This window comes from Pelodiscus sinensis, chromosome 21, assembly GCF_049634645.1.
Source record: "Pelodiscus sinensis isolate JC-2024 chromosome 21, ASM4963464v1, whole genome shotgun sequence".
NCBI classification, from domain to species: domain Eukaryota; kingdom Metazoa; phylum Chordata; order Testudines; family Trionychidae; genus Pelodiscus; species Pelodiscus sinensis.
Window position 1 is genome coordinate 5,869,513 of NC_134731.1, and position 15,838 is coordinate 5,885,350.

Below are 15,838 nucleotides of genomic sequence, written 5' to 3' on the forward strand. Positions count from 1 at the left end.
AGGCAGGGATCTGGGAGAAAGCATAAATTGGAAGAGCTGCCTTTGGAGTAATTGGTAAAATTCCTCATTTGAACAGTAGACAGTCACTTGGTAGTCATTTATTCCACTGCTGTTTTCTGTCCTTAGCAATACAAGTATTTTTGCTTCTATGAAAAAAGTGTATTTGGTATGTGAAACTACAGTAGACTAACTGGTGTAACTTCTCACAAGAAAGTGGCATTTGTTTCTATTGTAACTTGAGGTTTATTTTCAAGGCATCTTTTTAATTTGTGTTCCTTTTTGATCCATAATTCTTGCTCCTCCCCCTTGCCTTTATTTCTCAGTGTCAGTGTCCATAGTGACCTCCCACTGGCAACGGCAGGATTCCGACTCCTCTCCAAGGTTTTACTACAGCAGAGCTCTGCCAAAAACCTATGGAATCAACTCCATCCAGAGGCTTCACTGATCACCGCTAAGCCATTTGGTTGATATCTGTATTATAAACCCTTAATCATTTTGTTTTTGCAAAGCAATCTGAAGAGGATGTGAGCCAGTTTGATTCAAAGTTTACACGTCAGACACCTGTTGATAGCCCAGATGACTCAACTCTCAGTGAAAGTGCCAACCAGGTCTTTCTGGTAAGTGAGCCAGGGATGTATGGGTGTTGACTTTGGAAAGGTACATTGTGTTCTTGTTAGGAAATGGTATAGCTCATTTCAAGTGAATTCCTTCCAAATCCAGAAAGAAAACATTACATTTTACCACTTACAAGAATGACAACTGTTTGTCAAGCTAGTTCCGAGACCTCAAAATTTTAAATATATTATTCATTGCAGAAGGGTAGCATCTCTTTAATCATTTTGCCTTGTAACCTTTAATAAATAGTTTCTTAGGCTTGGTTACAGCTTCATTTATACATTGGACAGTAAGAGTCTACATTTTAAAAGTAAAATAGACACATTTTGAATTGCAGTAACAGTGAAATAGCATATTACAGTAGACTTCTGATAATCCGGCACCTTTGGGACCCAGGTGGTGCCGGATTATCGGATATGCCGGACTATCGGGAGGTACTCGGGTGGGGGGCTGTGACTGATCTGCTGGGACCCGCACTGCATCCGGTGGGGGCTTGGCGGGGAACTGTGCGGTGAGGGACGAACCCTCCACCGTTTTGCAGGGAGGCAAAGCCTGCAAGTGGCGAGAGGCAGGCAAGTGCTTCAAGAAGTTGTTAGTCAATTACAGTACTGCTGGGTGGATCCGCAGGTGACAGGTTCACAATTTCCTCTTATTGAGGAATTCAGATGCAAATTCAGAATTCAGAGGCAGTAGAGGAAAGACAAATTGCGAGCCTGTCACCTGCGGATCCACCCAGCAGTACTGTAATTGACTAACAACTTCTTGAAGCAGCTGCCTGCCTCTTGCCCCCTCGCTGCCACCGCCGCTTGCAGGCTTTGCCTCCCTGCAAAACGGCAGAGGGTTCGACCCTCGTCACGCCGTTCCCCACCGAGCTCCCACCCCCTCCTCCCCCCGCACCTCCACTGGAGACAGTAGAGGAAAAATAAATTGTGAGCCTGTCACCTGTGGATCCAGCTGGCAGTACTGTGATTGACTTACAACTTCTTGAAACAGCTGCCGGAGCACTACCGGCTTCCAGTGGGTGCCAAACTATAGGGAGTGCCGGACCACTGGATGACAGACAATTGGAGTTTTACTGTACTTAAATAGGAATGCAGAGAAAACTATGTTTGAAGAGGATATAGTGTAGACCAAAAGTGTTGTCTTTGAGCATTGCCTATATGGATCTATAATCTGAACAGCAATGACTGGGCTGCGCAAACATCTTGTCGATATCTATGCAGGAGGATTACATTTGCATTCCCCACCTAATCACAGAGCTGGAAGAGATCTCAGGAGGTCAAGTCCAGCCTCCTGCCCAAAGCAGGACCAACCCCAACTTAATCATCCCAGCCAGGACTTTTTCAATCCAGGACTTAAAAACCTCTAGGGATGGAGATTCTACCACCTCCCTAGGGAACCCAGCCCAGTGCTTCATCACCCTCTTAGGGAAATATTTTTCCTAATATCCAACCTAGACCTCTCTCACTGCAACTTGAGACCATTGCTCCTTGTTCCACTATCTGCCATCACTGAGAACAGCCTCTCTCCATCCTCTTTGGAATTTCCCTTCAGAAAGTTGAAGGCTGATATCATATCCCCCCTCACTCTTCTCTTCTGCAGACTAAATAAACACAAATCCCTCAGCCTCTCCTCATAGGTCATGTGTTCCAGTCCCCTAATCATTTTGGTTGCCCTCCACTGGACTTTCTCCAACGTATCAACATTGTTTCTATAATGGGGGGGGGGCGGGGCGGGTGTCCAGAATAGAATGGATGTGGCCTCAGGAGTGCTGAATAAAGGGGAATAATCCCTTCTCTAAATCTGCTGGCAATGCTCCTGCTAATGAATACTAATATGCCATTAGTTTTCTTGGCTACAAGGGCACACGGTTGACTCATCTCCAGCTTCTCATCCACTGTAATCCCCAGGTCCTTTTCTCCTGAACTGCTACTTAGCCAGTTGGTCCCCAGTCTGTAATAGTGCTTAGGATTCTTCCATAAGTGCAGGACACTGCACTCGTCCTTGTTGAACCTCATCAGATTGCTTTTGGCCCAATCCTCCAATTTGTCTAGGTCACTCCGAACCCTATCCCTACCCTCCGATGTATCTACCTCTCCCCCTAGCTTAGTGTCATCTGCAAACTTGCTGAGGGTGCAATCCATCTCCTCATCCAGGTCATTAATAAAGATGTTGAACAAAACCAGCCCTAGAACTGATCCTTGGGGTACTCCACTGGAAGCCGACCAGACATCGAGCCATTGGTCACTACCCATTGAGCCCAACAATCTAAAGAAACAGGGAGTGTCAGTACCAGCTATCCCTCAGGTCATCCTAAAGTGCTTGACAGGACAGGATTAGAATTCAAAATGACCTTGACCAATTGGAGAATTGGCCTGAATTCAACAAGTTGAAAATCAGTGAGGGTATGTCTACACTACCCTCCTAGTTCGAACTAGCGGGGTAATGTAGGCATACCGCACTTGCAAATGAAGCCCGGGATTTGAATTTCCCGGGCTTCATTTGCATAAGCGGGGAGCCGCCATTTTTAAAACCCCGCTGGTTCGAACCCCGTGTAGCCGCGCTGCACGGGGTTCGAACCAGCGGGGTTTTAAAAATGGCGGCTCCCCGCTTATGCAAATGAAGCCCGGGAAATTCAAATCCCGGGCTTCATTTGCAAGTGCGGTATGCCTACATTACCCTCCTAGTTCGAACTAGGAGGGTAATGTAGACATACCCTAAAGTATTAGACTCATGAAGGAAAAATCCAATGAATGGCTACCAGATTGGGAAAAAATAGAAGTATTGCTGGAAAAGGTGTGGGAGTTCTAGTGGATTGCAAATTGAGTTTGGTCAGTGTGATACAGTTTTGCAAAAGCCTTAATAGCATTTTGGTGTATATTGACAGGTGTGTTGTATGTGTATAAACCTCTGCAGGTAATTGTTCTGCTCTGCTCAGCGAGGGTAAGGACTCAGGTGGAGTATTGTGTCCAGATCTGGATGTTACACTTTAAGAAAGATGTGGACATATTGGAGAGAGTCCAGAGGACAGTAACAGTAACGATAAAAGGTTTAGAAAACCTGACCTGTGTGGAAAAGTTGAAACTGGCCAGGTTTGAGAAAAGAAGACTTTGGGGTAATTTGATGACAGAAACAGATATTTGATAGGATAACAAGGCTTATGGATAAGGGAGAAGCCGTAGTTGTGGTATATCTAGACTTTAAAGTATTTGATAATGGTCTCACGTGACCTTATTAATAAACGATGGAAATACAGCCTAGATGGAGCTACTATAAGGTGGGTGCATAACTAGCTGGATAATTGTTGTAAGAGAGTACTTATTAATGGTTCTCAGTCATTCTGGAAGGGCATAACAAGTGGGATTCCTCAGGGGTCAGTTTTGGGACTGATTGTGTTGAATATCTTAATCAATGATTTAGATAATGGCATAGTATGGTTATAAAGCTTGCAGATGATACCAAAGTGGGAGGGGTTGCAAGTGCTTTGGAGGAAAGGGTCATAATTCAAAATGATCTGGATAAATTGGAGAAATGGTCTGAGGTAAATAGGATGAAGTTTATAAGGACAAATGCAAAGTATTCCACTTAGGAAGGACCAGTCAGTTATTCTCTCTCTATCTACACACACACACACCCCACACACACTGCTTTTTTTTGTGTTTAAAAAAAAAAAAAGTGCCAGTACTGCAGGGGAAGTTATTGAGCTCTGACTGAAGGTGCTGGTACTGCATCTGGCGCACACATTCACACACACACACACGCGCGCGTACGTACACACACACACACACACACACACACATATATGGGAAGCGACTGTCTAGGAACGAGTTCTACAGAAAGGGACCAAGGCCATAGTGGACCACAAGTTAAACATGAGTCAATAGTGTGGCACTGTTGCAAAAAAGCAGACATGATTCTGGGATGCATTTACAGTAGTGTTGTGAGCAAGACACAAGAAGTCATTCTGCTGCTCAACTCGGCACTAATTAGACTTCAGTTGGACTATTGTGTCCAGTTCTGGGCACCACGTTTCAAGAAAGGCGTGAAGAAATTGGAGTGTCCCAAGAAGAGCAACAAAAAGGATTTTAGTTCTTGAAAACATAACCTATGAGGAAAAACTGAAAATTGGTTTTGTTTAGTTTGGAAAAGAGAAGACTGAGAGGGGACATGATAGCAGCTTTCAGATATCTAAAACAGTGTTACAAGGAGGGAGAAAAATTGTTCTCATTGGCCTCTAATGATAGGACAAGAAGCAAGGGGCTTCAATTGCAGCAAGAGAAGTTTAGGTTGGATATTAGGAAAAGCTTCCTATCTGTCAAGGTGGTTAAACACTGGAATAAATTGCCTAGGGAGGTTGTGGAATCTCCACTACTGAAGATAAATTTAAGAGATTAAACAGACATCTATCAGGGATGATCAAGACAGTGCTTTGTCCTGCCATGAGAGCAGGGGATTGGACTTGATGATCCCTTCCGGTTCTAGTATCTTATGATTCTATGACTAAGAGCTATTAGAGAGGATGGTGATCAGTTGTTCATGTCCATATTTTTAATCTACATCAAAGGACTCTTAGGTTAGGATGTTTAGGTTTGGAAACAAATTTCTAGCTCTCACAATCGTTGAGCCTTGTAATAGGATTCCACGGGAGGTTGTGAAATCTCCACTGTTGGAGATTTTTAAGAGGAGGTTGGAGAAACAACTAACAGGGATGGTCTGTGTGTACTTGGCCAACATCAACACAGAAGGCTGGATTAGATTATTTTTTTTTTGCGGTCCCTTCCAATACTATATTTCTGTGATTCCATGGTTATAAAAATAAACCTTTCCTCTCAATGACATGACATTTTTCCTATGTTTCAGGGTTTTACATATGTGGCTCCATCCGTACTTGAAAGTGTAAAAGAGAAGTTTTCTTTTGAACCAAAAATTCGATCACCTCGCAGATTCATTGGCAGCCCTAGGACACCAGTCAGGTATTTTTTAGCAATTTACTTTTCAGTGAACAATTGAAAATTCTCACTGGTCAGATTCTTAAAGGTTTTAATTTCTGGAACTAGGATACTTATTTTTAAAAACATGCTCTTTGCACATTTTACAAGCAGCTTCACTGCAGGCAGATTTATATTTGCCAGCACAGGAAACACTGATCTCTGCCTGCTACACCCACCATTCTGGTGACCTCAATACACTATACCAGGGCTGGCCAACCCGCGGATTAAGCCGCATGCAGCTCTTCTCCTCCCTTTCTCCCTCCCCAAATTGCGGCTCGCGAAGCCACCCCTGCGCCTCTAAAAATGGTCCCCGGTTCCCTGTGTTCACCGTCCGGCACAGTGTAGCCAACAAGGTGGTACAGGCCAATGGGAGCCCCCCGGGGTTTTTGCTCAACAACTTTTTTCCCTCAGCCCTTTGTACTGTATTCCCCAACTATTGTGGCTCTTTGCCTTTAATGGGTTGGCCGCCCCTGCACTATACTCTATAACTGCTGCTAGATCATCTATATTCCTGTGCTGCTCAAGATAAGAGAAATGTTAGTGCAAAATTTCTCTTCTACACTCCTACAATCATGTTATACGATGAATGCCAACTGAAAAATACCTAGTGTCAGCAATGTGTCTAGTTTATAGTGGCTGCTAAGAACTAGCACAGATGTTTGATTCTCTCAAGCCAGAGAAGTGGAAGATAAAAACTAAATACTTCAGAGAACCCACTTCTTGCAGGGTGAAGGAAAAGTCTTAGCATTGCATGTATCCTCAATTCTAAGTGCCTTATATTTTTTTGTCTTAAAGCCCTGTAAAGTTCTCCCCCGGGGGTTTCTGGGCAAGAGGTGCTTCAGCCAGTGCATCAAATTCACAGACACCTGTGGAATATCCAATGGAGACAAGTGGAATAGAACAAATGGATGTGACAGTTTGCGGAGAGGCATCGGCACCACTTCCAATACGACAACCAAACTCTGGGCCATATAAAAAACAAGCCTTTCCCATGATTTCCAAACGGCCAGAGCACTTGCGCATGAATCTATGACGACAACAAGCTTTTTTTTAAACCTGTAAAGGTGGAAAAACAGAATGGACATAAGCCCCCTGCCAGTTAAAATGTGAGGGCTCATATGGTTTACTTTTAAAAAGTGACAGTATCAGAGTAATTGCACAGAACGACTTGGAGAGAAAAGAAAAAACAAACATGGATTTTTTTTCTATTAATCAATGGTGCATAAAAAAAACTTAAGCAAAATGGTATTGCAGAACTCTAGGCACGTCAGCTAACTGATTCCCAGTGACATCGTCTCGCCTTATCAAGGATTTTTCAGGTTGATAGCTTGAAAACTGACAGTATTAAGGGTAGGATGTTGCTCCAGAATCACTGTCTAGTCATGATTGTGTCAAGAAGGGTTAGCCCTTTCACTAGGCACAGGGTGAAATGCCTATAATACTTGCGTCTGAGGATTAATTAGCATGCAAGCTTGGTCCAGCTGTTTCCTACAATGGTGTGGAATCAAAGATGAAAGATAAACTTAACAATTGATGTTTCATGTGCAAACAACTTAATTTTTTTTATATAAATATATATTTTTCAAATAGATTTTTTGATTCAGCTCATTATGTAAAGTATCCCAAAATTTAAAACAATTATTTGTTGGTGTGAAGAAAAGGTAGACTCACTTAGTTCTTTTTCTTCTACTGATGAAACAAGTACATTGATAAAGGAATCATTATTAATTACGTACATGGCTGCTGAAGGTAAGAAAAAGGAGAGAATCGTCTTATTTGCTTACCCAGCTAGAATAGCTGTATTATCTGTATCACTTAAGAGAAACAACTTAAAAATGGCAATGCTGCTATGTTCTATGCTTAACTGGAAGCCATGAGCTATACACACATCCTGCATATTTCATCATTATCTTTGGCAGACATTTCACAGGAAAAAATGCCTTTCATTTGTATGCCAGTCATTTGGTTCAAGACAACTGAACATGGTCAGATTCTTATCTATCTAAACAGGTCCATCAGAAGGCAAGGGTCAACAGTAGGGAATGCATTGCCACAATGAACATCTAAAAGTTCAAGTCATAAACGCATAATTTTTTTCAACTAATGGGTAAGAATTAGAGGGATTTTTGTATGGATTTTGTCTCATATTTCCACACACATTAAAATAACTTCCCTGTGTTGGGGCAGCAAGTTTGCTGATTGTATTTAAAAAGAGAGAGAGAGAAAAGTATTAGATGGCCTTTCAATGAATGTCTTCCACAGTGGGTCAGAACTTAATTTAGAAAACATGTTCTAAAGATACTATTTATGTTCTTGAAATTGTCATGAAATCTGTACAAATGACTTACAGGTACAAAGAATAAAATAAAGGTAACTTTACCTTACTTAAATACTTCCTGCCTTAAAGAAAGCATTTCCATGAACACAGCTGGTGAAAGGATTAATATTTGCAGAGCTTTACCCTAGTGCGTGCGTGTGTGTGTGTGTAAATGATCATGCAACTACATACAAGTCCCGTCACTTTTTTGCTTGCCTCATATTGCATTATCTTCAGTCTGACTGCAAAGTCTACTTCTGGTGTTTCACAACAAGGGTGATTTCTTTAATTCTGCTTGCTCTGTGTATAGTGAATCTTCTTGAGCCATAGGAACCAAGCCATAAAACTCTCTAAACATGTTGAATCCAGTCAGAGAGGCAACACTTTCTACAAATTAGAGGTCAGGAGGCTTAAATGAAATCAGATTAATCCCCCATAAAATATGAATATCAGTGCTTGACTTCTTAATGATTAGCAAAAATACAATTGGCATTTTTCTTTGAGGAGCCTTTTGTGGAGGTCTGTTTTCATTTTTATAAAATTATGGTAAGTTTGCCAGCAGTCAGCACACGCACTGTACTGGAAGAAGAGTGCCATTTTCATTTTTTTTACAGGGCCATGGGGACACATGGTAGAACTGAGATTGTAACTCTCACACTCTATACCTATAAAGCACGTTTGCAACCGGCATCACTTTAAGCAGTATCTGCTTTGTGCCAGCCACTTGTTATAAAGGTCTCTAAACCTTGATTTTACTTGAGTATAGCAGAAGTGATATGAAAGACCAGAATCAGTGATTTTTTTTTTTAAAGCCAAACAATTATCTCTTGCTCCTATTTACAAGTAGCAGTTGTGCTCTGGCTGGCTGGATATGATCATCCAATAGAGTTGATTAGTATGGCTGGCAAGAATGGCAAGATCTGTTTGTCAGAGCTCATTGCTTAATTACATATCCAGTTTATTATTTTTAAAAAGTAAATTTCATATTTTATTACAAATGTTTCATCCCATGGACATAAATCCAATACCCTACCATAACTGTGAAACTTTCAGTGAGAGACTCGGACAGCAAGCACACACTATGCAATATGGTTTATCCTGTATTTATTTGTAAAAATCAGACATAGACCTTCTGTCTATCTATATATATATATATGTGTGTATATATATATTAGTGTCGATATGAACAGTCATGAACTTTTAATGGGAATGGAGTTCTATTCTAGCTCCTGTATAGCTGCTTCATACAAATGCTAGAATTCAAAATGCATTGAATATTGGAGAGCTTAACAAGTGCTTTTTTTGTTCATTTAAAAAATTCTTACATTTTTCTTTAGAGTATAGAATCTTATTTCTATTTTTTACAAGCTGTGCTTTTTTAATTATAATCACTGAAAATTTTGCTATCATTTGACTTTTATAGGGTTTTTGTAGCATTACAAAAATATAGTAAAACTGAGGTTAATATCTGCTGTGGCTAACCATGTACGTAAAAGTATTAAATCTTAAACTTGAACTAGATTGGATTTTTTTTACTAGATATTAAATTAGAGGGCTATTTTGTTCTGCATTTCATTCTAGAAACTATGAACTTAGGTTGACTATGTTACCAGCATTTATTTTCTTTCCCATTTGATGTGGAATGTTTTCAACACTTTTTCTATAGGAGGAGTGATGCATACATACATTAGATTCCATTAACATACTAAACTTTGTCTTAATTGTGCCATCTGACATTTGAATGTCATCCTGGTATTAGCTGGTAATAAAAAGTCACTTGTTGTCTTGAATCTCTTTTTTTAAGAGTGTATTCCTACAAGAGCAAAATTTATGGAGAACAGACATTGAATGTTTGTGTCCACTATAATTCTAGAGATGTTGGTTTATTTGGGTTTGTCTTGTTAATAAATGAGTAATTTCTGAGTTAAGTCATGGAAGAGCGCATATTCAGATCAGGTGGGAGACTGCAACTCTTTAATATCAGAAAACCTAAGCATTTGTTGCCTTGTCTCTACAGCAATAGTCTCGAGTAATCTGAGTTCACAAAGCAAGATACTGTGTGTTCCATTGTTCCAGGTGTAGATGGATGAACTGCTACAATCTACGTGGGAGAAATTCCTGTAAATCAAGAGTCTGTCCTTATCATGAACAGCACAAGTATTGTCTCAAGGAAATAAGACATTTCTATGCTATATGTGTAGATTCTTGGGGGCTGGGTGTTGTGGTTCGTAGTATATTTTTACAAACTGTTCTTTTCTGCTATATCAAATTGACTTTGTATCTGTAAAACTCTTCAGCTGCCTTATTAGGAGTGGTATGAGGGTAATCCCCGTTCTGCTTTTCATTTTGTATTTAGTTTACTGTAATAAAATATACTTGATTTCTGAATGGATGTAAATAGCAATTAAATGCAAATTTGAATGAACATATGCTAGTACAAGTGGCTTATTTTTTATTTAAATAAGATAACCACCAATCATAACAGTTTGGATCTTCATAATTTATACCTCATGAAATGGAGAAGTTTTAAGAAGTGACCTAAGTGAAGCTAGATACACCCAAGTAACCGGGTTTATTAATAGTGCTACCTCACTGTAGGTCCTGAAGTCTTTAGAAAGTGGTCATGAATTTGCCATTAGTTACCCATTCACCAGTGATCTGCCTCTTGCAGGGACAGAGGGGTGTACGTGTGCACAGCAGAAGGCAGTGGTTCGGAAAGCTAAGGAAGATACTTCTGGCCTTAGATAAGCATGCAGCTGACAGGCAGGTGAGAGGATGGTATTCAAGGGATACAAATGTCTCACTTTTCTTTTACAGTGAAGCTGAAATACATTTCTCACTGCTGAGAAGGTTCAAGCTTTTGGTTTAGTTCCTTATTTTGTTTTTGTAATAAACTTAAAAAAAATTGCTGGGTTTGGATAACTTTTACTCAGTTCTCACCAAATAAACAACTTCCATAATCCACAGAGAGAGGGGATGGGGGTTCTCAAAGTTTGTTGCACCACAACCCCTTTCTGACAACAAGTATTAGACACACAAGAAGGGGTACCAAAGCTGCCTGCACCTAAAGGGAGGGGAGAGGGGCAAAGCCTGAGCCCCACAGTCCCAGGTGGGCAACTTGGCCACCTGGGAAGCCCCAATGGCTTCAACCCTGGGCAGGGGGACCTGTAATTTGAGCCCAGCCTCCCAGGACAAAAGCGCTCCCGTTTTAGCCCCAACAAGTCCAGCAGCAGCCCTGGCAACCTCATTAAAATGGGGCTGAGACCCACTTTGGGTTCCCAACCAGCAGTCTGTGCTGTAGGGGAATGCTTTAATGTAACAAACTCTTCATGGAATTTTAATTTTTGAAGTGTTTACTTAGTTAAAACCTTTTTAAAAAAATGCTATTGCTTCCATTACCTAACTTTGATTAAACTTTTCAAAAACATGACTTCTTGCTAAAACACAAGTAATGGGGTTAGTGCCATTGCTCCCATTCTCCCTGTGGGTAAATCTAAAAGCAGAGCGTTTTAGATTTGCACACACACTGAATCTTATTGATTCCAAGTCCTTTAAAATGCTACTAGCTGTTCTATCCCCACTCCCCCACAAAATTAAAATTTTCCATGTTGGCTGATGCTCTTTATGTGGACCAGAAAGGCCTGTTCAGAAAAAATATAGTGTATACCCTACCTAGCTGAATGACTTATGGGACTAATTCACTACATAGCATCAACAAATAGGAAATGCACTTTTGTGGTCCCACAGACATGAAAGACACCTGTTTCTAATTAATCTTGATGGGGGTTCTGTTTTGAAACAAATTGCCTTGAAGTGTTTGTTTTATGGTACCACCTGCAACTATTCAAAATTCAAGATCTTAATCAGAAATGGGAACTCTATGAACAGGTGAAAAAATGCTTCAGACCCCAAAAGTGAAGATTAAGACTTTGTTTAATATCTGTCAAACCATCTCAAAGTGTTTCTACAATAACAATGTTATATCAAGTAGTTGATGGAGTACTCGACAGGCACTTCTGTATTTCTCCTCTAAAATGTGCAAGAGCCTCTGGGGGGACTTTTGTACATTTCAGAGGAGGAATGCTTTTGCGGAAAAAATGGCCAGTCTAGACACAGCCCTTCAGTAAAAGGGTGCATAGCTAAATTAGGCCAATTGACACTTTTGCAATCCTAGTTTGAAATGTTTGCACAGAAATTTAATTGATGCATTTTAAAAAATTTAAAGTGCTCTTCCATAGATGTTACTATGTGGAGTTAAAAATAAAACTGTCATAGAAAGCAAAGCAAAAATACAGGGATATGAATTACCAAGTACAATTTTACACTTTTCAGTAAAATTACTTTTAATTGTTCCACTTAATTATTATGGAAGGAATTCCCAACAAATGTTTGTAGGTACTAGGCCCTCATGCTAACATCATAGGCATAGCTAGCATGTAATTCAACTGCTGTTCCATCTAGATTACCAAACATCTCTACCTAAAAGCCACGCTCCAGTCAGGCCACATCTTTGCTAAACAGAAGCTTTATGCTGCTACGATCGTTCATCTGGAGTTTGATTTAGCAAGGTGTAGTTAAGAGTCGCTAAATCGAACTCAGAGGGTGCTCCCTTATGTAGCTCATTCTTGACAGATGTTTGTCTCACCTGCTCTTAAAATACTGCAGTCCTTAATAAGCTTCCTATTTTCATTGGAAGGGGGAGAAAGTTATCAGTTTAGTTCAAAATGAGTTAAGTCACTTAACATGAGCAATTTGAGAGAGATAAATAATGAGATTAAGCTACATTTTTCTACCCAGTGTTCTAGCAAAGGTAATTAATTTTAGCTGGCCACTGCAGTTCAGACTAATTTGTCCCTTAAGTTACTCCACGATGTAGGTTTTAGACATGTATTTCACTTAATCATAAAATAGTTTTGCTGCTGGGCATTTGCTTAGTTAGCCCAAATTACACATCTTTTATTCAAGATTCATCTTTCTATAGAAAGCACACTGGACCACCTTTAGAATAACGAATCTGCCACCAGTCAGAAGGCGGGGAGCAACATGATTTTAGTATGTTGCCATCAGCACAAAGTTAAACTCATCTCATTGCTTTAGGGTGTGTCTTTACAGCTGTTTGCCCCAAGGTTTGCCCCTGCCCTGACCAAAGGCTCCAGCTTAATTAGGGCTTTAAATTCAAACAAGCTAGCTGTTGGCCACGAATGGATGGACTGAAACTCAAGTACCATGAATGTTTGAGTGGGTAATGCAGGGAAGATTCTGCTTTGATCATTGCAGTAACCCCTCGACTGATTTTTCAAATCAGAGCGAATGCTGCCTGGGGCACCTGAAATGGAGTGTTGCAGTGGTCGTTCCACACACAAAGAATCAGCTTTTCATCACCCTTAAGGTAAACTACAGCATGGTGAGTTTGTTATAAAGAAATCGTAAGTGGCTTGTTTTCCCATATTTGCTGTACAGGACTAGGACTAAAATGCCTGTTTATATGCAATAAGCATGTTAGACTCCAGCACAAGGTGCAGGTCTATCCTCTACCCCCTACCCATAAAGGTGCAATCTGAACTGCTTTTTTTCCAAAAAAAATCTGCCCTTCTGGCATTAGCACAATCAGGGTAAGGCAACACATTGCCCAGCAAGCCGTTGGATCCAGCCTGTGGCCTGCTCCACTAGGCCCCTCAGGCAGGCTCCCAGCTTGCCACAGCGCCAGGCCCCTCAAAGCAGCTGGATGCTCCATGTGCCCCTCTGCACCACACGGTGGTGGGGGAAGGGATTTTGCATGCTGCCCAAACCCTCTGCACAATCATTGCAGCTCCCATTGGCCAGATTGTGCTGGGGGTAGCGTGTGAATTCCCCTCCTCCCCCTGAATGTGGAGCAGAGGCACATGGAGCAATAGCTGCAGCATGCAAGAAGCCTCCCCGAGGGTCCTGCTGAGCTACTAGCTGGGAGCCACCTAAGTAAGCCCCTCCTAGCCAGAACCTGCATCTGGCACCCCACCCTCTCCCATACCTCAACTCCCTGCCACTGCTCACCACCCAAGCCCTCTGCATACCCCCCAGGTCACAACGCCTTCCCAGACCCTGTGTCTGGCACCCCACCTCATGCCCCAGGTCACTACCCAAACGCTCTGTATCCTGCCCCCCGACTTCTGCTATTAGGGATGTTAACATTTTTCTTTTCAGCAGTTACACTTTCACATGCAGGGGGCAGACAGAAGCTGGTGCTTGTAGGGAGCCAGCTCTGCAGGACCCAGCACATGTGTGAAACTGGCTCTCCACACACACAGGCTCCTGGCTTCCCCTGATACAGGGGGGTTAACTGTACACATTGACGTCCCTACCTCTTATACCCCTCCCGCAGGCCAGAATCTTGTCCAGCACTCAACCCTTCCCTACCCCTGCCCCAGGTCAACCCCCTCCTACACCCAAACTTCCTCTCAGACTCCCACATCCTCTTCTGCACCCTAATCCCCTACCCCAAACTCACTTATGCACCTTATCTGTCCCAGACCTCACAAACCCTCCATAGAAAAATGCAGACCCCCCCCCCTCAAATTATTGCCTATCCTAGAGCAAAAGTCTTCAGAAGGATCCTATCTTCTGCCTGCAAGTTTTAGCTATAATTTTATTAGGTTTCTTCAGTTGCCGCCTTTGCACTAAATTCGTATCCCTCTGTCCTCTACTTTTATCATATAAGCATAAGAATATCCTGCTCTGTTTACTTTGCTGAATTGGAGGCAAACCTCAAGCAAAAACCACATACAGTAGACTTCCGATAATCCAGCACCTTTGGGACGTAGATGGTGCCGGATTATTGGATATGCCAGAGCACTGGGAGGTACTCCGGCGGGGGGCTGTGACGGGGCTGCCAGGATCCGCATTGCGTCCAGAGAAGGGGGGGGAACGGCGCGGAGCGAACCTTCCACCGTTTTCCAGGAAGGCGGGGGAAGCCCCGTGCTGGTGCTGAGTTTCTGGGAGGGGAGCGGGCTCCCCACCCCCCCAGATTGCAGGAGTTATCGCCGAGCAGGGGGGCGAGGGGCGGCGCTGCGGGACCAACCCGGCAGCACCCCAGCTGCTCTGCTCCGCCGCTTGTCCACTGCTTGTCAGTTTCAGCAGCGGCAATAACTCCTGCAGTCTGGGGGGTGGGGAGCCCCGCTCCCCTCCTGGAAACTCTCGGCGCCGGCACGGGGCTTCCCCCGCCTTCCTGCAAAACGGCAGAGGGTTCGCTGCTCTCCTTGCTGTTCCCTGCCAGCAGCTCCAATTGTCTGGCTGGCCAGAGCACTTCCGGGTTCCAGTTGGTGCCGGACTATTGGGAGTGCCAGACCACTGGATACCGGACAATTGGAGTATTACTATAATAATCAAATAGTATCTGGTTATTATATCAGTATGGTATATAGCAAAACAAAGGATAAACTGTTGATGCTATTAATTCCTAGGCTTCAGTTCTGGAAATCTCAGGCTCAGATTCCTCAAACTCAGTAATCAATTAATTGCCTATTCCTTCAAAGTAGTTAATTAGCAGATCATTACTGAACTCCCCAATTGGAATTTGCCTTTTTAGAAAGTTTTCCCAGCATGCTCTCCTGATGGCTGCCTCTCTAAATCTGGTGGGGAGAGCCAGCGGCAGCTCTATAATCATCATTGTCTGACAACTGCAGGGGATTACTACTACTGGCTTGTAAGTAAGCAAACATTTTAATTCCTTTTAATCTGTAATTGCCTTTGCTCATCTCTAAGGTAGCAGCACATTCTCTTGCAAACAAACTCAGCACCTCTCAAACTGACGGTTTCTTTAAGGGTTCAACTGAGTAAATAGCAGAACCACCATGAACTAAATTCAGACCTGCTGTAATTCCATTCGCAAGCTAGTTTGTGCACATTTATATCTGAATGGGAGAGGTGAGGAGAGACAAGG

At 42.3% G+C, this 15,838-nt stretch overlaps 1 protein-coding gene across 2 annotated transcripts in view; it reads left to right on the forward strand.

Annotated features, from left to right (window-relative positions):
* The window catches only part of RPS6KB1 (ribosomal protein S6 kinase B1), a 31,114-nt gene extending 20,766 nt beyond the window's left edge, over positions 1–10,348 (forward strand). Inside the window, exons 13-16 of one of the 2 annotated variants that reach the window (XR_012897049.1) lie at positions 510–617; positions 5,476–5,588; positions 6,402–7,355; positions 9,941–10,348. Coding sequence is in view for 1 of the 2 variants with exons in the window: in XM_006138647.4 (XP_006138709.2) it covers positions 510–617; positions 5,476–5,588; positions 6,402–6,639 (459 nt within the window). In the remaining variant the exon portion in view is untranslated. Of the gene's footprint in view, positions 1–509; positions 618–5,475; positions 5,589–6,401 lie in introns of both variants that reach the window. The other variant, XM_006138647.4, reaches the window with a different exon arrangement.
* The last annotated feature ends 5,490 nt before the right edge of the window (positions 10,349–15,838 follow it).